The 23,588-nt window shown below is 39.1% G+C and overlaps 1 protein-coding gene across 2 annotated transcripts in view; it reads right to left on the reverse strand.

Moving 5' to 3' along the window:
* Positions 1–22,684, reverse strand: part of Rtn4 (reticulon 4) — a 61,060-nt gene extending 38,376 nt beyond the window's left edge. Inside the window, exons 1-3 of one of the 2 annotated variants that reach the window (XM_031342359.1) lie at positions 21,844–22,684; positions 9,355–9,411; positions 6,099–8,468 (exon numbers count right to left, since the gene is read on the reverse strand). In XM_031342359.1, coding sequence (XP_031198219.1) covers positions 6,099–8,468; positions 9,355–9,411; positions 21,844–22,369 — 2,953 coding nt within the window. In that variant the 5' untranslated portion in view covers positions 22,370–22,684. The remainder of the gene's footprint in view (positions 1–6,098; positions 8,469–9,354; positions 9,412–21,843) is intronic. The other variant, XM_031342360.1, reaches the window with a different exon arrangement.
* Between the last annotated feature and the right edge of the window lie 904 nt (positions 22,685–23,588).

The following is a 23,588-nucleotide window of genomic DNA, read 5'->3' on the forward strand; positions in this document are numbered from 1 at the left end:
TTCCTTTGTGAAAAGTCAAACTGTCCACTGACAAGTAGCATAAAAATCTTGAGAAACAGAACGCTTTGCATAAAAACAGAACCCTGTGCATAAAAATACCAAAACCGAAAAATGAACAAAGGTTGAACAAGCAATTCATAAAAACTAAAGCAAATGACCAAATGAAATTCTAGGTTTGGTAGTAATACACAGGAAGTTAATAAAAGGAATATAAATAAGAAAGGAAGTAGTCAATCAAGGAAAAAAAATCCTATTTTCATATGTTACAATTCTATACATCAGAGACCCTCAAGACTCCACAAGAAGGCTCATAATCTGATAAACACCTTCTACAAAATGGTTAGGATTCAAAGTTAGCATTAAAAAGACACCAGTAGACTGTTTACATGCATCAAAGGGCACACTGAACAAGAAACAATGAGCATTTAATCCTGCACTCAGAATGTAGAGGTGGGATGAATTAAACTCAAGGCCAATCTGGTTTGCATTAGGCAGGTTCCCCACCAGGAACTGCATTGAGAGACCCTGTTCAAATTTTAAAACCCTTGGAATAAAACTAACAAAGAAAATTAAGAACCTCTACCATGAAAATTTTAAGACACTAAAGAGTAAACGTGAAGTAATGGGGCTGGAGAGATGGCTCAATGATTAAAACTTGGATCACAGTGTTGTTTCCAGAATCAACATGATAGCTCACAACCATCTTTAACTCTAGTTCCAGGAGATTCAATACACTCTGACCTCCCTGGCACCAGGAACTCATGATGCATATATACAGGCAATACAGGCAAACACTCATACACAAATAAATCTGAAGAAACCCTGTGGAGGATTTTCTTGATTTGATCATTTGAGATGGGAAAACCCACCTTAAACCTGGATTATTTGATGGTGGAAGAAGATCCACCCTAAATCTGGGCCAGCCTGCATAAAAGAACACGAAAGAAGGAAGCTTTTGCTTTTTGCCTCCTTATCCTCAGTCTCCCTGGCAAGTTCATCTATCCGAATTACTAAGGCACTCCTCTGCTGGTATTACAATCTACTTCTGTGAGGTCCCAACATAGACTCAAGACCTCTGACGGAATTACCTGAGACTGTGTCAAAGACTGACATGGCTAGGACTTTCAGTCTTATAAGTCAGATCCTTGGCCTTTCTTTCAAGAGATAGCCATTGTTGGACTACTTGGACCACAGCCTGTAAGCTACTCTAACAAAACCGTGTGTGTGTGTGTGTGTGTGTATACAGCCTGTAAGCTACTCTAACAAAACCGTGTGTGTGTGTGTGTGTGTGTGTGTGTGTGTGTGTATACCTGCCAGTTAAGTTACATGAAAACAGTTTTTGTCTCCCCCTCAAGAAAAGAAATAAAGTACAATACTTCAAACCATGCCAAAGCAATTATAAGTACCTGCTTTTAATAGAAGCTTATTGAAATTAAGAAAAATATCAAGCAGAAAAATCTAATCTAACTCCATTCCTCTTACAGAAAAGGAAGTCATCATCTAGATAGATTGTGAGAAAGACTAGAATTCATGTCATCCAAATTATACAAACACGTCCTGTGAATTTTATGGAATATACACATTTGTTATTTTGTTTTGTTTTGTTTTGTTTTGTTTGTTTTCTCCAAGACAGGGTTATTTCTGTATAGCCTTGGCTGTCCTGGAACTCACAATAATCCAGTCTAGCCTCAAACTCAAGAGAATTTGCCTGCCTCTGCCTTCCAAATACTACGATTAAAGGCTTACACATTTGTTACATGCAAGTTATGTTCTATTCTTCCAGTGAGAATAGACATAGCAGCTAATGCTAAGTTTAAAAATTACTGAACAAGCTGGGCAGTGGTGGTGCAATCCAGCACTCAGGAGTCTGAGGAAGGTGGATTTCTAAAAATCCAAAAATAGCTTGATCTACAGAGCAAGTTCCAGGACAGCCAGAGCTACACAGAGAAACTCTGTCTCAAAAAACCAAAAAAGACATGGGAATGCTAATTACCTTGATCACTGCATATTTACCAAATTATCACATCATACCCTAACAATATCTGTAATTTTTTCAGTTAAAAACAATTTTATCATCCAATTTAGAGTTCGTAAAAATGTGGCCAGAAATATGGCTCAGAAGATAAAGCACCTTCCACACAAACACAAGAATCAGTTTGCATCTTAGAACCACAAAGAGCCAGGAGGGCACAGTGACCCACCTGTAATCCCAGCATATGGGAAGCAAAGATGGGGTCCCTAGAACAGACTGGCTAGCCATCTGTAAGACCTGCTTCAATATAAGGTAGAAAGTGGTTGCAGATGATTCCCAACATCAATTTCAGTGGCACACACATACACTGTCTCTATCTCCACATACATACAAGGGAGGAAAAGGTTGAGCTAAAGAGTCATAAATGATTTTCTTGAAGATATTGCTTCTTTAAAAATCAGCACCAACCCATTCTTCAGCAGTCTGATTTAGCCTTCAAAGGCGCTGCTGCTCTTTAATCCTTTTAATTCCAAACTAGAGGCTACAGATCCTAGATTTACCAAAATCAAACTAAGAACATATGAAAATCAGAGTTGAGTTTTGGGGGGGTAGCATGAAGGTAGAAGGTGATTTCACAGGTATTTAAATACTGCTCACATGCCTGCTTCTCCTTAGTCTTACCTCACAGTGTTAGCATGCTGCTGTGCTTCACTGGCATGTTTATAGTTTCCCCTAAGGCACATTAACATGCTGCTTGAAACTTACTGATCTTGAGCCATCTCTTCTAATCCTTCATTTTTTTTTTTTTTTTTACAAAGTTTTCCTTCTTTCACCTCCCTTTCATTAAAACCTGAATCTTCTTTGACACTGCTCTCCCTGTGGTGCTTCTACAATCAAGGTTGCTTACTCTCCCATACTTTGTGCAACTGGAGACAAGGTGTGTCAAGTACTCTCTGCTATCTAATGCTGCTTCCAGATCTATACTATCATTTTAGAAGCCTGGCTACGTCACACTCTATGTTTTCTTGCTGCTCTTGTCTATTCTCCCCATCAATTACTCAAATGCCTTTTACCAAAGACTCTTGTCCTTTTGTTTGTTTGTTTGTTTGTTTTTATGCCTTTGGGGGGGTGCATTTGTGCTCATTTAAGTACATTATATAGAGACCACAGGCTGTTTACTGAGACAGGATCTCTTTGCCCAATCCTGACTTTGCTGATCTAGTTAGCAAGCCTGTCCAGGGGACTCCACTTTCTGCCTTCAGTGTGCTGTGCCTGCAAGCTTTTATGTGGGTACTGGGGATCTGAACTCTGGCCATATGCTTTTATCAAGTGATGTATCCACTGAACCATCTCCCCAGTCCCTTGTTCCTTACCATAATATCTACCTGAAGTCCTGTCATTATTCTAAGCAATGTTAACACATGCAATACAGATACCTCTTGGCCTCAGCAACTTTCTTAATGGCCAAACCTTGGTCACTGAACTGCTTTTGCTGTAAAATTCTAAACTCAATACCCAACACATACCTCTTACCATGTTTCCCACAACATTCTTAGAGTCACATTTTTCTTCCTAACACTTTTGGTTTGGTTCTTAGATGTAATCTGGACCTACAATTCACTTGATCACTACTCTCTATCAACTTCCTATTCACTTCAACCTGGATGCCAGCCCATCATTTCAATGACTTCAAACTACTTTATTCCTGTTATTCTCAACTCTCTTGGCTCATTGTCTTCCACTGGCCCATGCAACAAAACAGAACTACCTCAAATAAAACCTGTTGCATTCTCTGATCCCATATCCAGACTATTCAGTACACTGAAAGTCACTGGGCAAAGGGTGTCACTAGACAGACTAGCATGGTGTCACAAGGCCCCAAGTAAGCTCCTAACACACAGCCCTTGCTTCCTGTAGTTGGAAAAATTTCATACTTACTTTGCCAAATGTTTCATCTTATTCTCGGCAAATACCTCATATACTGCTTTAACATTAAGACCAACCAAGTCCCTCAGTTTCAGACACAAAACCCTCCCTAGCAGTATCAATCAATATCCATCCACAGATTTCTTTCTACATACTACATGCAGGATTATTTCTTCTACAAAGCCTACAAAACCTGAACTCTGGAGTTTACCCCAGCATCTATGGACATTTAATCAGCACCTACCATCAACTGTTCTGACTCTACTAAAGTGAGGGGGAGGAGAATCCCCTCTTCAATTCCATATTCCATTCTTCTGCTGGCTAACATTTTTTCTTCTTGTTCCCAAACTGTTATCAAAATTGAGTCTGTATGGGTCCTGGTTCCACGCACTTACATCAGTCAAGCCCTTCCCTTCTTTTTTAATCCTTAACTCTTAACGTGTTGACAATTTATCTTTGCACTCTGATTTTCCCTTGTTCCTATCTGTGGCTTTAATTTTTAACTCAAAGCTCATGACAAATTATGCATATAATAGCCAGATAAGTTGCTTCAAAGTTTCTTAGATTTGGTATTAATAATTTGTCTCAATACTAACATATTCAAATTGAATTTATCTTCTCCCAAACCCATTTTATTTTCTCATGTGCCCCCACCTTTCTCATGTTGCTAACTCACACACGACAGGAACCCAGAATATTGGCACTTCTCTCCATACCCTCCAAACAGGAAATCTCCATGCCTGATTCATTATCTGAATATTCAGAATCTCCTCTTGTAACAATTAATTTCTATACTCATCTGATGCTGTCTCTAATATGTAAGCAAACACAACATAATTGCTATTAGAAAAAAACAAAGCTAACACAATGCCAAGTTTAAAAAAAAAGCATTCAAAACAAGCATAGCAAACATTGAGTCAAAAAAGTATAAATGAGGGCAGGTGAGATAGCTCTGTGGTTAAGAACACTAGCCACTGGCGGCTCTTCTAGAGGACTTAAATTCAATTCCCAGCAACCACATGGTAGCTCAAGATCATCTATAAAGAGATCTGATACCCTCTTCTAGCATGTAGGTATACATGCAGACAGAGCATTCCCACACTTAAAAATATATAAACAGAGCTTTTCATAAATTTATAGCATGTTCCAATAGTTACTTTCCTGAAATAAATCTATACTTAGTAAGTCTAGCCTCATAACTCACTAGAAAAAATAATGTATTATGTATAAATACTAAAAGCAAAGTACAGAAATGGTCATCTTTTACAAATTTGGCATGAAATCATATCTAAGATAAAAATAAACATATATGAAAATATTGTTTTAATATCACTTGCTTGTCACAATATCAGAAAACACTGAAGAAAAGAATACATCATGAAAGATAACTTTACTAATTTTCTTCCTAGTTCTATGATGCAATGTTAACTATGGGAAAGCCTACAGCAAAAATGAGTGTTGAATAGAAGTGGGGTGGGAAGAAATTGCAAAAAACTTTTGTATTCTTGGTTTCTGCAACAAATTCACAATAATCCTCTTACTTTGGGCTCCTGATTGCAATTGGGACTATATTGTACTACCTGGTTAGAACTAAATCTTTTTTCTTAATCATTTTCTTTTTTTTTTAAAGAATTATTTATTTTATTTATATGAGTACACTGCCGTTATCTTCAGACACACCAGAAGAGGAAATTAGATGGCATTACAGATGGTTGTGAGCCACCATGTGGTTGCTGGAACTGAACTCAGGATCTCTGGAAGATCAGCCGGTGCTCTGAACCACTGAGCCATTTCTCCAGCCCCTCTTAATCATTTTCTAGTTTAGATTTTTATTATTTTTTTGTGTATGAGTGTTTTGTGTGTGTGTGTGTGTGTGTGTGTGTGTGTGTGTGTGTGTGTAATGTGTCTGGTGCCCACAAAGGTCAAAGAGGGCATCAGATCCCTTAGAACTGGAGATATGTTGTGAGAAACCACATGGGTGCTGGGGAAGCGAACATAATTAAGTCTTGTAGAGGGTAAAAGAACAGCAAGTGCTCTTAACTACTGAGCCATCTTTCCAGCCCCACAGAACTAAAACTGAACTAGTAAAAAAGATTCTCATCAACATGATACATTAGACGCTATAAATGTTATGTCATAAAATGTTATCTGTACTCCATAATAAACCAAGAAGTTGGTGAGACAGTGCATGGATTATTACCTGAAGTTTTACTCAGCTCTGCTGACAATACAGCTGTCAGGGATCTGTCCTCTTTCTCTGTACCAGAAGGAAGTTTTTTCTCTGCTTCTTTCATAAGTACTTTGGGTTTGACTATGTTGCCCGTTTCTGTTTGAGGTTCCAAAGCAGAAACATTTGGAAGCAATAAGGACACCTCAGATGCACTGGACCTATTTTTGGAGAATTCATCTGAGACATGTACTTCATCTTTAGGATATATATTCTTGAAAGAAAGGTCACAGGGCAATTCTGAGCAAGGCAATGAATTGGCCCCACTCTGGACATTAGCAACTTCACTTTTCTTGGATACTTCTAGGTCAGTGTGCTCCTTGACTAATGTAGGAGAACTATCTTTAGCACTGACAAATGTGGGAAACTCATCTATTATCTCAATTGGAGATGAATCTGAAAATGTTTCACTTTCTTTTATTTTGTCTTCCTTAGAAGAAAGTAAATCATCATTTGAATAAATTGCAGCATTAAACTCTTCCATTTGCAAAGAAATTGTCTCCTTTTTGGTCAATGTTGGAATTTCATTAGATGCATCATCTTTTGCAATATGTAAATTGGGCTGAAAAGACTCTAAATATGGCTTTCCTATCTCCTGAGGTGAAGCACTATGTCTCTCCTTATGTTTGTGTTGTGTCACTGTCTCAGACACTTCAGTGAGACTCTCCTCTGTGAGCATCACAGCCTCCTCTTGTGTTTGTGGGACTTCAGGAATTGAATCATCACTAAATAAGTCAACTGGTTCAGATTCAGGTGAGGAATCCTCCACTAGCTCAGAGTGATCAGGCACCAACTTCTCAAATTTTGCTATTTCTGAATAATTAGAGAAATCTGGACTTGGCTCAGTGGAGAGCTTTGTTTCTTTAATTAAATCACATGCAATGGATATATAAGGAGCTTCCGTTTCCTGAACAGCTGCATTAAAACTTTCAGGCTCTTTAATTTCTTCCTTTGTTCCTGAAGCTCTCAGTGCTACATTCATGGCTTCTTCATATGGTGGGGGATTTTCAGGCTCAAGCTTTATACTGTCGTAACTAATTGGAGACGGTACTTCTAGTGGGGATACATTGGGCTGCGCTACAAAAGCACCAGCGCTTGGGAGGAGAGAATTTAACGGTGCTTCCATAACAATATCAGGCAAAACTGGTGATGGAGTTGCTTCAGTTTCCTCAAATGATGGGCAAAGCTGTGCTGTGGGGTAAAGTGACTCTTGTATAGCTTCTGATGTCTGGACCAAGTCCACTTTTGTTTCATAAGCAATCTTTGTACCTGTGGCTTCATTCAGTTCACTTTCACAAGCTTCCTGAACTAAATCTGGCGTTAGACCTTCAGGCATGTTTGCCACTATTGCCTCAGTCACCTTTGATAAATTATCTGTTGTGACATAATCTGCCTCAGAATCCTGTACTGATACAAGGAAAGGATTTGACGTTTTGGGGCTAGTCTTCTCTGTTATAATTTGGGCCTTCCTTTCTTCTATTTTTTTTTCATCTGTTTTATTTTCTGAAGTGTGATCTTCTAACAAAGGAAAAATGTTTTCTTCGGTGCTTTCGGTTGTTGAGGTAAAGGAAGCACAGGTGATGTATGCTCTGGAGCCATCCTTTCCAAGTTCTGGGGTACTGGGGAAAGAAGCATCCTCATTTCTGCTTTCACTATCCTTCCCATGACTTTTTTGCTCCAGGCTATCTTCAAAGCATTTTTTGTCCACTTTACTTTCCATATTAGCTCTAGCAGCCAGCACATCCCTACTTCCTTCGTAAGTATCTTTCACTTCCCATGCTTGTTCAAATGGCTTAAAGTCTGCATACTCTTCCCTCACAGGTGCCACCACTGACATTTGCATTTCATTAAAAATGTTCATTGTCTTTTCTGGAGACATAACTCTGTCTTCTTTAACCACTTTAGTAAGGGTCACAGGTGACTCTTGTGGATTATGAAGGGCTGCACTACAAACTAAATCCTCTTGGTCTTTACTGCTCACAATTACTTCTTCCTTAGTGTTTTCTACTAATATGGCTGACTCTCCTTTTGGGGAGCCATTGAAAGATGATCCCATTTCTGAGTATTCTAATTCTGAAAACTTTGCTAAATCTCTATTGACAAATGGATTTGTTGCCCTCTCTGGCAACTCTTTAGAGGATGCATTTAAAGTTTCTTCAATAGTTCCTTCTGTGGATGACATTGCTGATAAGTTACTAAGGTATCTGTGTTCTTTAAAAGAAACAGTTGAGAGAGGAGACAGAGAAGGAAGAGAGGCAGCAGTTTCAAGCAGGACAGATGGGAAATCCTCTTGACCAGACGAAACAGTGTTACCTGGCTGCTCCTTCAAATCCATAATTTTTTCTGTGGCCATGGACAGAAAGGAAAATTAGAGAATGCCAGTGTTCTCAGAGCTAATGCAAGTTCTATGACATGTTAATAAAAGTGTTAGTAAACACTTATTAAATGAGATATGAATAGCACTTAGTTAATAAATATACACAGACTTGGATCATTACTGAAAATATGAACTATTGTCAATTTTAAAGAGTACATGGCTACTGTACAACATAGGTAACAGTGTTGTCTACCACACAGCCAAGTGGAGACTCTAAATAATGTCACTACAAAGTAATTAAAAACATCTAAGATAATGGATATGCTAATCAGCTAGACCTGACCATGCAACAATGAATAATGTATGGAATCATCACACTGTACCCTATACATAGTTATTAATTTAAAATATCAAAAGAAAAAATAATGTACAGTTTCAGAAGCAGTTACCTACTATGCAGAGACATAAATAAAATCTGAGAAGACCTCGACGTTACTAATTAAAAAAAGCTACTTCTACATAGTTTAAAGAGAAAGTAAGATTTGATGAGTGAGTACCCAGCTGCACAGGCCAGACAGGGTACTGGATAATCAAAGGCCAAGAGACAGGTATTCCATTACCTAAAGGCCTGTGGCTATACAAAGGCAAACTATTTGAAGAAAATGAATGATTATGTAAGTATAAACCAAAGGTCCAAGAATTCCTTATGAATTCCAATTATGAATCAAATCCTGACCATGCCTCTCTTGGATGTAACATATAAAATGTAAATTTAGTCTGTTTTTTTTTTTTTTCAGTGAAAACTACATTCTTGAACCAACATTGATTTCTAGTAAATGCAAAGTAGTCTGTTGAGTTAACATTAGAGTGAGTTAGAATACACAGAGACAAAGGCTGGCAGAAAGAACTTGCCTGCAGAGGAGGGTATCACAGGCTCAGATGCAGCAGGAAGAGCAAAAAGGGTCTCATCTGAAAAACAAACAGAATACCACCTCAGCAGAAATACAAGCAGGCTGGAGGAGTGAAGGCAAGAGACTAAGCAAGGGTAAGTTCACAATGAGTTAACCGCATTTTTAGAGAAAAGGCTAAGGCAGAAAGGAAGTAGGAAATAGTAACTAATTCTCATGTATGACTAAATGTTAGTCATTGTCTTAGAGGCAGTACAGCATGTTTATACTGAGTTTTGACCAAAGCAGTTTTCCACACACTATTATCATTTAATATACTGCATCCAAGTCTTGTCCTACTCCAATCAGAACTTTAAAAGATTAAATATGATAAAATTAATAACTATTTCATGTAATCATTTGTTCCCAGCATATATTCCATTTAAAAGATCACTTTCTGAGAATTAAATATTTTCTTTTACATTCTTCTCTTATAGTACATGGCAGCACTGTACGGTACTGAAGATAAGTCATGTGCCACTGTTCTAATGCCACTCAAAAATAAAAGCAACTCTCCTCTTATTATGATTGGTTACCTTGTCATTTGTTTTAAGTATTTTATACCCTACAATTTACTTTGCTTACCACCCTATTGTCATAATGGTGGTAATAGTTCCCCTTTAAAAATTAAAAACAATTCAACAACAACAAAAACTAGTTTCACAACTAACTGGAAGCACTTCTATAATTAAGCTCCAGTCTTTCCTACATAAAATACAGCAATGTTTGTGACCTGGCCACATTCCCAGGTTGCATCTTTAGATTAGATGCATTAGATGTCCATATACAGCTTAGCAGAGGTGACCAGAGTTAGATGAGGTCCTGAAAATGAGGCTCTAACCCAATGTTATTACTGCCCTCGCAAGAGGAGATACCAGAGAGCATGCACAGAAAGCAAGCTACCAAGAGGTTGTCTCACAATAAAATCGACCGTGCTGACAAGCTAACTTGAATCTTCTCAATCTCTAGCATTGATGAGAAATGTCTGTTGTTTAAGCTACCCATTTTACATTCTGTACTGTCAACTCAAGTATACACTATATACTTATATATCATAAGCATTGTATGTGATCTCTTTTGTACCTGTAGTTACAAGGTTCAGAAAACTAAAAAATCTTCTGTTTTATAGTAGGGAAAGCCTCCAGCACAGGACTACTTGGAATAATTGAAGGCATAACAGGAAAGAAGACTCAATAAATTTGGAAAGACATTTCTACCAATAAATACAAGCTAGACAAGGCTGATTAAAACAGAGTAAAAGAGATGTATATAACTAACAAAAAATGGACTTGTCTTCCAAGTCCCCTTGATAAACAGGGGATAGCTAATTTCATAATGCCAAATAAATTGTGACTAAATCCCCACAAGGCACAATGTCACAGCATTCTTAGATGACATAGATGGTGAGAAAAAAACCTGAAATATGTTTTAAAAGGTCTCCATAACCCAGGCATGGCAGTGCATGTCTACAATCCCAACCTACTTATGAGACTTGAAAAGGAAGAATCACTTGAGTTCACATGTTCAAGACCAGGTTCAACAGCCTGGCTAGACACTGGTCAAAAACAACAAGCATAACAACAACTAAAAACAGTAAAAGCTATAACCTCTTATAACCTAAAACAAGAAATAGGTAGGAAAAGAATATCACCCAAACCAGAAAGCCAACAATATCTTAGGAAATTTTCTACGGGATGTAAAATATATACACATTTTTTAAATGTTATGTGACACTCCTAGTTTCATTTCTGCTGATATGATAAAATATCCTCACTGAAAGCAACTTGGGGGAGAAAGGACTCATTTTAACTTACAATTCCAGTCCATAATTGTAGAGAAATTACAGCAGCAACAGCTAGTCACATTATACCCAGTCAAGAGCAAAAAAGAAATGATATGCATGCTTGCTTGGACTCAGCTCCATTTCCCCGCTCTTAGAAATTTCAGAGACCCCTACCTAGGGAATGGTACAACCTACACTGGATTAGGTCCTTTCACATCAACTAACTAAGACAATCCTGTACAGACACACCCACAGACCAATAAGATAGACAGCTCTGCACTAAGACGCTCTTCCCAGGTGACTATAGGTTGTGTCAAGCCAACAAAGATAACCATCACAGTGATATTTAAAAAAGAAAAAAAAGAAGAGTTCTTGGCCTTAGCGCTATGTTCCTTGAAACTCTTGTGCTGTGAGAACAAAGTGGTGGAAGAAGAGAACGCTCAGGCTGAAGCGCAGCTCAAGAGAAGAAAGATGAGGCAGGGGTCCAAGTAAACTAACTTGTGCACCCACGAAGCCTGCAGGAGCAGATGCTGAAGGCCAAGACACTGGTAGAGTTGTTGGACTGCATGTTGCTGTCGGTAATAAGTCTCAGTGGACCTGGAGTGTCATCTTGCCCAGATCACCTGGGAAACTTGACTCCCTTTCTTACAACCAAAACAGTCCCGCTGGCCTCTGCCCTGGACCTTTGGCATTCGGGACTAGTTCTGATCTCACTTGTGGCCAAGTGTGTCTTGTGTACAGTAAGTCCTCTTGCTCTCAGCTGTAGAATCAAAAAAGGAGAAGAAAAAGAAGAAAAAGAAAAAGAAAAAACAAATTTGGGCTCAAAAGGCAGAACCAACATATTCAATTAGATGATGCAATTAAAAAAAGTGTAACAAAATGGTACTAACACAATATAATTAGAAATCACTGATTCAAAAGCTATTGTTAAGACTAGACACAAAATGAACTAATTTAAAATTGTGCCAATTTTTTTCAAAAATCTCTTAAAATGTATCTTATTTTTATCTAATACCAGAATCTTTCCCATAGAAAAACTTGGCATTTAGCCAAGTAACTAAGGTATTTAAGTTAGTATTTCAAATCATTAATTTTAAAAAAAAACAAGATCCTCATTATCTAAACATAGAATTCATCCAGGAGTAATCACAAAATAAGTTTTGTATTTTAAACGTGCTTCCCAGGAGGAGGCCTTTTGGGCCTTCAAGTAGTGGTGGGCAGCAGGTACAAATGAATTCAAATCTCAGGTCTTCTATGCACATGTGTGGCCCTGGGGTGATTTTCTAACTTTCCTCCTCAGCTCCTAATTCATAAAACAACATCTTAGCATCTATCTCAAACTGCTGCAGAAGGGGAAACAAATTTTAGTCTAAAAATACCTAAGAGTATTGCTTGTTTTGAAAAACAGCTGTTGATGCAAGCTTAGTCATTTTTTTGTAAAGATCCTCACTTTTGCAAATGAATGACTATAATTAGGGAGACTATGTTAAATAAAAAGATGTAATACTCTGCATTTCTGAGGAAGTTTACATATACACTAATTAAGCTTATAAAAAAGGGAAAATGGCTTCTTTTCTGAGAACTATTCAGAACGCCAAACTTTACTGAATGAAACAGAAGCTAACCAATGGTGTGTATATCTGCAATGCCAGCACTTAGAAGAAGAGGAGCAAGCTCTAGTCTCAAAAAAATTTAAAAATTTAAATTTTAAATTATTAACTTTATTTGTGCTACTGTGAGCAGATAACATATAGTATATCTAATTATAAAGACAACTATATTTATATGAAAATGTTATCTTAAAATATGCTAGTGGAAACTACAACTTTTCTGGAAAGTCCTTCCATTCTACTGTCATCACACTAATATTATTTAAGAAAGAAAGGAAGAAATGAAGAAAGGGATAGGAGGGGAGGGGAGAGGAGAGGAAAGAAAAGGCTATTCCTTCTTTTGGTCAGAAACATTTAAAAGCTCCAATTTGTTCACTTCGTATCAAACCTTGGCTAAAATAAGGTCCTCTGTAAAATGGTCCCAATGAATCCCAGTTCTTCCAGTAATTGTCTTGTGCTGGCCAAACTTAATTCTTCCCAGTCTGAATGTTGCATCTATGAAACCTCGAAGAAACCTTGAAGTCACATAGCCAGATGATGACAAAGCTACAGAATTTTAACTTACCTATCCCTATAATCAGCACTTGTTTTCCTTTGCCCCCAGTGAAATGGACAGAATTGATTGTACAAGAAAAACATCATATGACTTTGCATTTTCTATCAGAATCAAAATCTGTGTACATAACTTCAGTACAGTTTATTCTGAATTCTAAATATATTTAAAAGGACCAGTTTCCAAATGGAAGTCTACTAGATTTATTTTTTATTTTTATTCTTTGTAAAGTCCATTACTTTACAAAAATGTTAGTTTTTAATGGATTACTGTAATTTGTTTTTTACTATAATCTCACCAATGTCTACAACTAAAATACTGTTTTCTTTAACACATTCATTTTAAAGATTTACCTACCAAAAATATAATTAATGAATTTTAAAAAAATTATACCTAATAAGACAAGGGGAACTACACTGCACATGCAAAAAACTAAGCAAAGGGAGTAGTCCAGGTCTATCAGTTAAATGAATACTGTGAAGGTCAGACAATACTAGAAAATCTGACACAAAAATACTCAAGATATATAACTAGGACCCAGAATGGGCATACATTTCTAAAAAGAAAGTGAACTTATCAAGAGTGTAAGACAAGGGGAAGGGGAGTGGGAATAGGGGGTTTTTCAGAGGGGAAACCAGAAAAGGGGAGAACATTTGAAATGAAATAAAGAAAATATCTAATAATAAATAAAAGTGTAAGACAAAGATAACACACAAAACTCAAACTGTACTTCCATATAATAGGAACAAATATGGGGAAAACCAAAACCACTTGAGATATCTCACTATGTAGTCCTGGCTCTCCTGGAACTTAATATACAGCTGAGGCTGGCCTTGAACTCAGATCTTCCTGTCTCTGCCTCCTGAGTGCTAGAATTAAAGGCATGCACTATTACACCTGGCTTGGAAAAGTAAGTGTCATTTGTAACAGCAATAAAATGCTTAGGCACAAGTCTAATAAGACATATGTAAAATCTCTATACTGTATCAACAGACATGTTCATTAATTCAGAGTCAGGAAATAGTTCTCTATGGGCTTCTTGGGATTTTACACATTTTAGGAGTAGAAAGCCTGGACACTGATTGTCCTTGTTTGTATCTTTTCATAGGCTATCCATGGTGAACAGGACTTAGAAAACAGTATCTTCCTCAACAAAGATCATACATACTTTACAGTATAAAAATTTCATTTTCAAGGCTGGAGAGATGGCTCAGCAGTTAAGAGCACTGACTACTCCTCTGAAGGTCCTGAGTTCAAATCCCATCAACCACCTGGTGGCTCACAACCATCCATAATGAGATCTGACACCCTCTTCTGGTATGTCTGAAGACAGCTACAGTGTACTTACATATAATGATAAATAAATCTTTGGGTCGGGGTGAGTGGGGCCCGAGCAAGTGGATGTTTCAATTCCCAACAACCACATGATGGCTCACAACCATCTGTACAGCTACAGGGTACTCATATACATAAAATAAATAAAAATCTTAAAAAAAAAAAATATTGTCACTCAGCTCAAAAGTCCTCCCCTGTAATAAAATCCACCATAGCTGCAGAAAATGCTGATACTGAAGCTACTGTCAGTAGCTATAAGTCTTTTCTGCTTTGGGTAGACATCTTGTCTTCTTACCAGCTAACTCACCCCACATCCCATAGGCAAAATTTACTTCAAAATAGAGCTTAATACAAACATAGCAACTAATACTATTAAACATGGAGATGAAAACAGCAATTTTGGAGTAGACAAAGATGTTTTAGCACACAGTAAATAAACATTACCTGTAAAAAGAAAAGGTAAATTAAGACTTAAAAAGTGGTCCAGACATAGTGACACAGGCCTTTTAGTCCCAGTATTTGGGAGGCAGAGGCAGCCAGATCTCTGAGAGTTCAAGGCCAGCCAGGTCCAGGAGAGAGACCTTGTCTCAATAAATAAATTAAAAAAATATAAAAATGTAAAATCAAAGTAAGTCATCAATAAAATTAACAAGCAAACTACAAAGTAGGAGAATGAATCACATGCACTTTGGCAAAAATGTATCCAATGTAGAACTATAAAATCAGTAAGAGACATATAACCAAACAATGGGCAACTTTCTAGAATATGCATGGACATCTGTTAAAACAAATATTTAAGATCTATGCATTCTATAATATGTAAATTATCTTTTAAATATTTAACATATTTTTATGTATATGAATATTTTACCTACATGCATGCACAGCCTAAACTGGAATTATGGACCCAGCTATCTATGATCTGTGGGAACTAAATAGCTAAACAACTATATAATCCAGTACTTCAAATGTTACATATTGAGCAAACTACTAGTGTTCATACTTAAACCCTTAATACCAGACTGATGAAATGTCTAAGTATAGCTACCTGACATACAGGTGAAGAGAAAACCAACTCCACAAAGTTGTCTGCTGACTTCCCACATTCTCACATCCACATCATGCATGCACATGTGCAAAAGTATGTGTGCACACATACAAACACATAAATTAAAGCCATACATCAAACCTGATTTTATAAATCTATACATTAAAAACTTTGTTTTTATTAATGGATACTAACAAAAAAACAGTTCTAAAATATATCAATTTTCTAGGATTAACTCATAAATCTAACCTGACTAATTTCTAACAGAAGCATCCATGTTAATAAATTTTTTAAAATCAGTAAAAAAAATAATATATACATAAACATCCAGATGGAAAAACTCTATCAAGAAGTATTTTATTTAAAACCTTTAGTAATTAAAACAACTTTGTACTTGTATATAGACAACAGAGCAGAACAGAGGATATATCCATTTTCAGTAGGTCAGACAGAGTATGCAGTAAATGAAGTTAAATCATGAAAATTATATTAAACCTTACACTCTAAAACTAAGCAGCAAACAAATCAAAGATTAAAAATAAAATCATAAAAGTACTAACAGTAAAAAAGAGACCTTTCTAAAGACTTTCAATGACTTTTATGACTAAAAATCATTTTTTAAAATGATAAATCTAACTAAAAAATGAATGCACAGAAAAGTATACTCTGTAGTCAGAATACAAATAAAACCATTCAAGAAAAACATACTAAAAAACTAATCACCTGGGCTGGAGAGATAGCTCAGCAGTTACGAGCACTGGCTGCTCTTTCAAGGGACTGGAGTTTGAGTCCCAGCACCCACATGGGAGCTTACAACTGTCTGTTAACTCCAGTTTCAAGGGCTCCCATGCTCTCTTCTGGCCTCTGTGCACGCAAGTTGTGCGCAGACAAGCACACAGGCAAAACAACCATACATATAAAATAATTTTGTAAAAAATAATTTTAAGCTAGCCTATGATATAAGCTCAAGTGATACTGCAGCCATAAAATCAAAACTCAAAATAAGCAAAAGCAGTGATTAGAAAAAAACATCTTAGCAACCTAAGACTATAAAAAATATTTACAAATGTAAATTATAACTACTTGCTAAACTATTTACCAGTTTACTAATGTAGTGTTGATAAAGACTTAAGAAAGAATTGGTCCTTTTAACACACACAATGTTGGGGCTGGAGAGATGGCTCAGCAGTTAAGAGCACCAACTGCTCTTCCGAAGGTCATGAGTTCAAATCTCAGCAACCACATGGTGGCTCACAACCATCTGTAATGAGATCTGGTGCCCTCTTTTGGGGGGGGAGGTGTCTGAAGACACCTACAGTGTACTTACATATAATAAATAAATAAAATTTAAAAAAAAACACACAGTGAAAAAAAAAAACACACACACAATGTTGCTGGAAGTATAAGCTGTGCCACCTCTCTATAGGGCACTCTGTCAGTATCCAATGTTGTAAATACAAGCTCCTTGTGAACTAGAAATTTTGCCTGACTGGATTTATTCTACAAACCTACAGTGAACCTTCAGCATTCATCTCCAAGGAAAAATACTACATAAAGGTGTTCACAGCAACACTGTTTGTAACAGAAAAGGCTAATCTACATAACTACCAGAGCAGAAGTGAGTAAATACAGCAGTTCTCTCATTCATGAGATACGTTTTTACTATTGCCAGTGGATGCCTGAAATTGGAATAGTATTCATCTCCATAGACTACTCTTTTCCTACACCACACACCTATGATAGAAGTTTAGATAAACTACTCTTGCACTTTGGGGCCATTATTAAGTGAAATAAAGGTTACAGATTCCCCATCAACCAGGAAGTATATGCCCAGATAACAGTAGATACTTGAAAGGACAGTAAATAAACTCTGAATAAACTGATTTTTCTCCCATATACATATGCCTTATGATAAATTTTCATGTTTTAATCAAGGGAAGTAATTTTACAGCTTTGCCAATCTTATTACTTTAATGCTCATTTAAATAAGCTCATTTGAAGCCACTAGTTTATCTCCTAACAAAGAGACAAAATGGGAGGTATAGCATATACAGAATGGATACATTGGGCAAAGGGATAATTACCACACTAATCAGATCAACACGTAATTTAAAGTTAATGAGTTATTTTTGGACTCTTTCCATTTAGCCTCTTTTAACATGAAAGTAATGAAATTCATGAAGTGAAATCAGAGATGAGGACTACTGTGCTATGTCTGTAGAATTCTCTGCATCTATTTGTTTTGTTTGATCAGTTGGGGCAGGTGGATAGCAGTGTTTTTTCCAATGCTAACTCCTGACTTAATATCCTTAAGGCAATGCTCTACAACTGAGCCATATCCCCAGGACCTCTGCAGACACTTTGGTACAAAATGGAAAAGGTACACACATATAAATACTATTCCACAGAACTCTAGAGAGATAATCAAGACACTTCTAACAGGTACAATCTGCAAGAGTACAACTTAGAAAAGCTGGTAAAGGTATTTTGGGCATTACTTCAGTACTGTTTGAAAATACTATAGAGAGCTTGGCTCCCATGTGGCTACATCAAGAGATGATATAATCTTTAAGAAGTGGGGATCACAGGTAGGCCTGTCTGCCCAAACCTGTAATTCCAAATACTCAAGAAGCTGAGGCAGAAAGATCTGAAGTCACAAAATAAATTAACTTACATCAATATTAAAAGTGGGGAGGTTGGAGAAGTGACTCAGTCAGTAGTGGCTTCACTATAGAGCACGAGGCCATCAGTTCAATACCCAGGGACAAAAAGAAACCAGTGTACTGGGAAGTGGTTATAATCTGGGCTGTAATCCCAGGAAGAACAAAGGCTTTCTACTAGAACCTGATCTCACAAGATGATGGTTATAAAAGACCAAGACTAATTCCTACCTTACCCCACGCTCCCTGTCTCACCATGTTTAATTCTGGTCCTCTAGTCCAGGCTCTCACCACTGTGACATTATCTACAAGGCTTTTACCACAGCCAAGCGGAGGGTGGATGCCATGCCTTGAAACCACCATAACCAGAAGCTTGATAAACCTTTTTTTTCTTTTGAAACTAAACAAAACACACTAGCCAACTTATAAAATCTCATTATCAGCCGGGCAGTGGTGGCACATGCCTTTAATCCCAGCACTTGGGAGACAGAGGCAGGCAGATTTCTGAGTTCCAGGCCAGCCTGGTCTACAGAGTGAGTTCCAGGACAGCCAGGGCTACACAGAGAAACCCTGTCTCGAAAAACCAAAAAAAAAAAAAAAAAAAATTCTCATTATCAACCTGGATACCAACATCTAAAAATCTGTACTCAACAACAGAGATGCCCTCTTCTTGTTCCTGGCACCTGCACACACATACACACACATACACACACATACACACACATACAAACACACTAATTTTTTTTTTTGAATAGCAATTTTGATTTCATGATGAAAAAAAGCAGCTTGAGGTGGCAGAATATGAATTAAAGTATGATAGTAAGATCCAGATTCTTTTATTTTGACTTAATACCCTTCAGAATTCCAATTAATCTATCACACACTTTCACATTACCCATGGATCTAAAGATCAGCTTAGTCATCCTAACTGATGTTTGCACTTGGCTCAAATCAATCCTTAGAACAAATGAACCATTCTTTCTAGAAAAATGGTCATCAAGTAAAAGGTACAGGTCTCAGTACATTACAATGGAGAGACTACAATCAGGAAAACTGTAACTTACTAACTGAAGGATATCAGAGTTAAGGAAAAAACTAATGTAAACAGCAGTGTTAAACACACAGTTGCTAGGGATCTATAGCCTCTCCCAGGTTGTCTATTCTAACCATGTACAGAGTACTTTCACCTTTGTCTTTATTCTAATCCCCTCTGAACCTTCAAAACTACATTTTTGCTCCAAAATCACAATGTAATTATTCAAGTAGCAAATTCCTAAAATAACTATTTTTTAAGCCATACTTTTTACCATGACCCAAGAGACTCCTCAGTACCTGGCCTTAACCTGCCTCTGCACTCTGCAAAGATTTTCCTTACTCATCTTGGTTTATAAACAAGCTCACTCATGCCTTGGGGTCTTTGCCTTACGAATTCCTTTAGGTTTTTTTCTCTGCAGCTCAAACACTTTTCCTATCATCAAGCAACCTTAAAAAGGGTCCACATGTTTCAGTTATTCTCATCCCTTCAAGCTGTTATCGTCCTCATAACACCATCATTTTTAGTACTTTTTTGTGTGCTTATCTTGTGTATTACTCTCATGAGGGAAGCATGAGTCTCGCTCACTGCCATACCTTAGAAGCCCAGAACTTTGTAAAGTGTCCTAGGTAATCAATAGGGATCAGCCAATAAACAAACACTTAAGTGCATTAAGAAATCTAATGGACTGTGATGATTTAACCATCAACGACCACAACTCGCTGTTGTTGTGTTCAATAAAGGGAATAAACCTTCCAAATAAATACAATGAGTACAGAATCCCTGGGTAAACAACATTCCTTTTTTGTCTTCTAAACTTTGTTAATATTTCTAAATCTTCTAAAATTTGTCAGGATTTCAAGAAAATGCTAATGCTGCCTGAGTCCCCTTCAATATTCAAAGGACAAAACTATTATCTTGTTTCTATGAAAGTACAAAAAATGAAAAGTATAGTTTGGCCAATCATTATGTTTCCAGTTTACATTTTTAATACTTTATCTTTTTCTACTTTAGTTTCCCTCAAAAAAAAGGAAAAGAAAAATGAAAGACCACGGTGGTCTTCACCTTCTAAATTCTTTACTGTAGGAATTGTTTTTGAATAGTGCTTTTGAGTTTGTATCCATAATGAATTGTTACCCAGAAACATTGCTATTGGTTCATTATCCCCATTGTGAAAGAGTTAATTGTAATAAAAAAAGATAGTGTAAGCTCAGGGTGATATTATTTCTCTAAAAAAATAAAACCTCCTAGATCTGGAATGTTGTGAAAATTTCCCAGCAGGCAGTTATACTACTTAATTTTTTTACCTTAATTTACAAAAAGAAAAAAAAGCTTATTGCTAGCAATACACTTTGTCCCAAAGCAATAAGCTACTTAAGATGCATTCTCATTCTCTATCGAACTTCATTTTTTTTTCTTTTCAAAATAAAAAGGGCAACTATGTACAATATTCAATGTATTTTGTCAATCTAAATCATATACTTATAAAAACTTCTAATATATGAAACATTTGTCCTAAAACATTTCATTATGTCTCAGGATAAATCTATCACAAGTTCAACTAATTCCTGACCAGAAATCCATAGCTTTACTCCTTTTTAAAGTCAACCATTTTGCCTTTTCTCAACGAGTCAATCGCGATGCATTTAAGAGATGCGCATTAAATTTGGCAATTCTTTTACAGCACAACTGAGGCCCTGGATAACTATACCCCATTGGAACACAATGCCTAGATCTCGTTTCTCTGGCTGGTGTAGGAATCGCCACATTAAACCCAAATGAGCTGGGCGGTGGCAGAACTTCACCAAAAGTCTCTCCTTCCCAATTCTTCTGGAACCACGCCACTGGAGGCGCTCGCTCCCCCTTCACCGCAGTTGGGTCACTGTATAGACGATAGCAGCTCGGCCAGTTCCCCACCAGTAAGGGGAGAAAGAAACAAGAGATTAGTGCAAGGGGTCCCCAGACGCCTGGCAGGAAGGAAGGAAGGCAGGCCCTAAAAAGAAAAAACTGTAGTGTGATCGACAAACGCCCATCCTTTAAATAAATGGATTATAGGTGCCACAGCCTTCCCATTCCCACCTCCAAGCCCAGTCCAGTCCAGCCCAGCCCAGCCCAGCCCAGCCCAAGGAATCCATCATTCTAGTTCTTCAACATACACCTAGATGCTGATAGGTGATAACTTCAGAAGAGTGCTGGAATGGGAACCAGAGACTAGGCTGGGGTGCACGTGCTCCCCGACACCCAGACAGACAATGAAGGCACCCGGGCATCCGCGGCCGCCCCACCCTTCTGCCCGCCTCCCGCCTGCGGGGGCGCCATCGCCCTGCCACTCGCAGACAAAGCCCTAGGGTCCGGAGCAGCCCTGCCCGTCCCCACCTCCCCCGGGCCAAGACACAAAAGAGGGAGGGGCGTAACGCTCCAGCAGCACTCACCCACTGAGCCGGAGCCCCGGCGCTTGGGCGCGGCCGGCGTGGAAGGGGGCGCGGCAGGTTCTGCCAGGGGGCTCGCGCCGGCGGGCGGCGGAGGCGGAGGCCGCGCTGGAGGCTCGTCGTCCTCCGGGAGCTTGGAGGGCAAGACTGCGGCAGCGGCCGGCAGGGATGGCGCGGATGCCGCGGGGCTGCGCTCCCAGGACGGCTGCCTCTCGGGGGCGGCGGGGGGCGCGGCCGGCAGCGGCCCGCGAGGCGCGGGAGGCACCGAGTCGCTGCTGAAGTCCAGCAGCGGCGCGGCGGCGGCGGCGGGCGGCACCGGAGCGGCGGACAGCCCGGCTGCGGGCTTCCTCTCCAGCACCTCCAGTTCCTCCAGGTCCTCGTCGTCCTCCTCCTCCTCCTCTTCCTCTTCTTCCTCCTCCTCCTCCTCGTCCTCGGGCTCCGTCACGAACTGGTACTTGAAGGCGGGCGGGGGCCGGGGCGGGCTGTCCGCGGACGAGGAGACCAGCGACGACTGGTCTAGGTCTTCCATGGCTGGAGGGTCGGCGATGTTGCTGCAGCTACTGCCGCCGCGGGCCGCTTCTCCTCAGAGCCGCGGGCGGTTGTGGGGGTTGGGCAGGACTGGCAGGGGCCGGGCAGGCCGAACCGAGCCGAGGGACCTGCAGAGGCGACGGCTACCGGAACAATAAAGACTGCTCCTCCTGTCTCCGCGCTCGAGATGCGCCACCCGCCCTGTCCCCAGTTGCAGCAGCCGCCGCCGCCCAGACGAGCCACGGAGAGAGGCCAGCAGACTCTCCGCCCAGTTTGGCATGACTCACCTTCCCGGCCGGGGAGGGCTGGCTGGCGCGGGAGACAGACAGCCAATAGGTTGCGGGATTGGGAAGATGGACCACGGGTTTGTCCAACAGAAATAGGGCGTAGGCGGGGCCTGCTGCACTTCCTCTCTCTTGCTGGCCGCGTTCGGGGGGCGGGGTTTGGAGCTGGGATCCACCCCCACCTTGTGTAGATGGAGAATGGGGCGGGGACTTGGCCTGGCCTACAGCGGGATTTTAGTCTATGGTACTGCGAAAGTGGGCGGGCTGCAGCCCCGGGATTTGGAGAGTTTTCCAAGATGCCTGCGGAAGGGCGTTCTCCTAGGGACCTAAGAGTGGAAAGTTTCCTCCCCGAAAAGGAAAAAAAAAAAAAAAAAAGACAGTGGAGAAAGGTACTAACTGAATTAGGCCTTACGGATTTTTTAAATAAAAGACTTATTTCCAGACAAGGTCCCAACGCATAACTACCACCACCTCAAAAGGAGAAAGAAAAACACATTATTTGACACTTTCAAGTTCACTCCCTTCCTAGCTGTGCTAGATTATTTGGAGCTCTGGGCTCACAGAATGTTTTAGGCCTTGCCCTCTGCTGGACTCTGAAAGTGCAATGAGAATGAGTCACCAGAAAGGGAGAAGGGGGGAGGAACGGTGAAATAGATGCCTTGGAAGGCAAAATTGGTTCACTATTTTTCACTCACCTTAGGCTGATGAGTCAACATCCCTGATGATTCAGGCTTCCTAGGAGTTGGGAAACCCTACACTCACTGCTTTGATATGCATGTCTCCTGAGTGCTTTTTTTCCCCCAAAGCTGCACTTTAAAGAAAAAGGTAGAACATAGAAAACTTTACTCCAAAGGTTCGGGGAGTCCTTTTATCTTTCTGATACACTTTTCAAAAATATTGGCTGCATGCCTACTCTGGAGGCCTGGACAGAGGATT

This window comes from Mastomys coucha, unplaced genomic scaffold (assembly GCF_008632895.1).
Source record: "Mastomys coucha isolate ucsf_1 unplaced genomic scaffold, UCSF_Mcou_1 pScaffold22, whole genome shotgun sequence".
NCBI classification, from domain to species: Eukaryota; Metazoa; Chordata; class Mammalia; order Rodentia; family Muridae; genus Mastomys; species Mastomys coucha.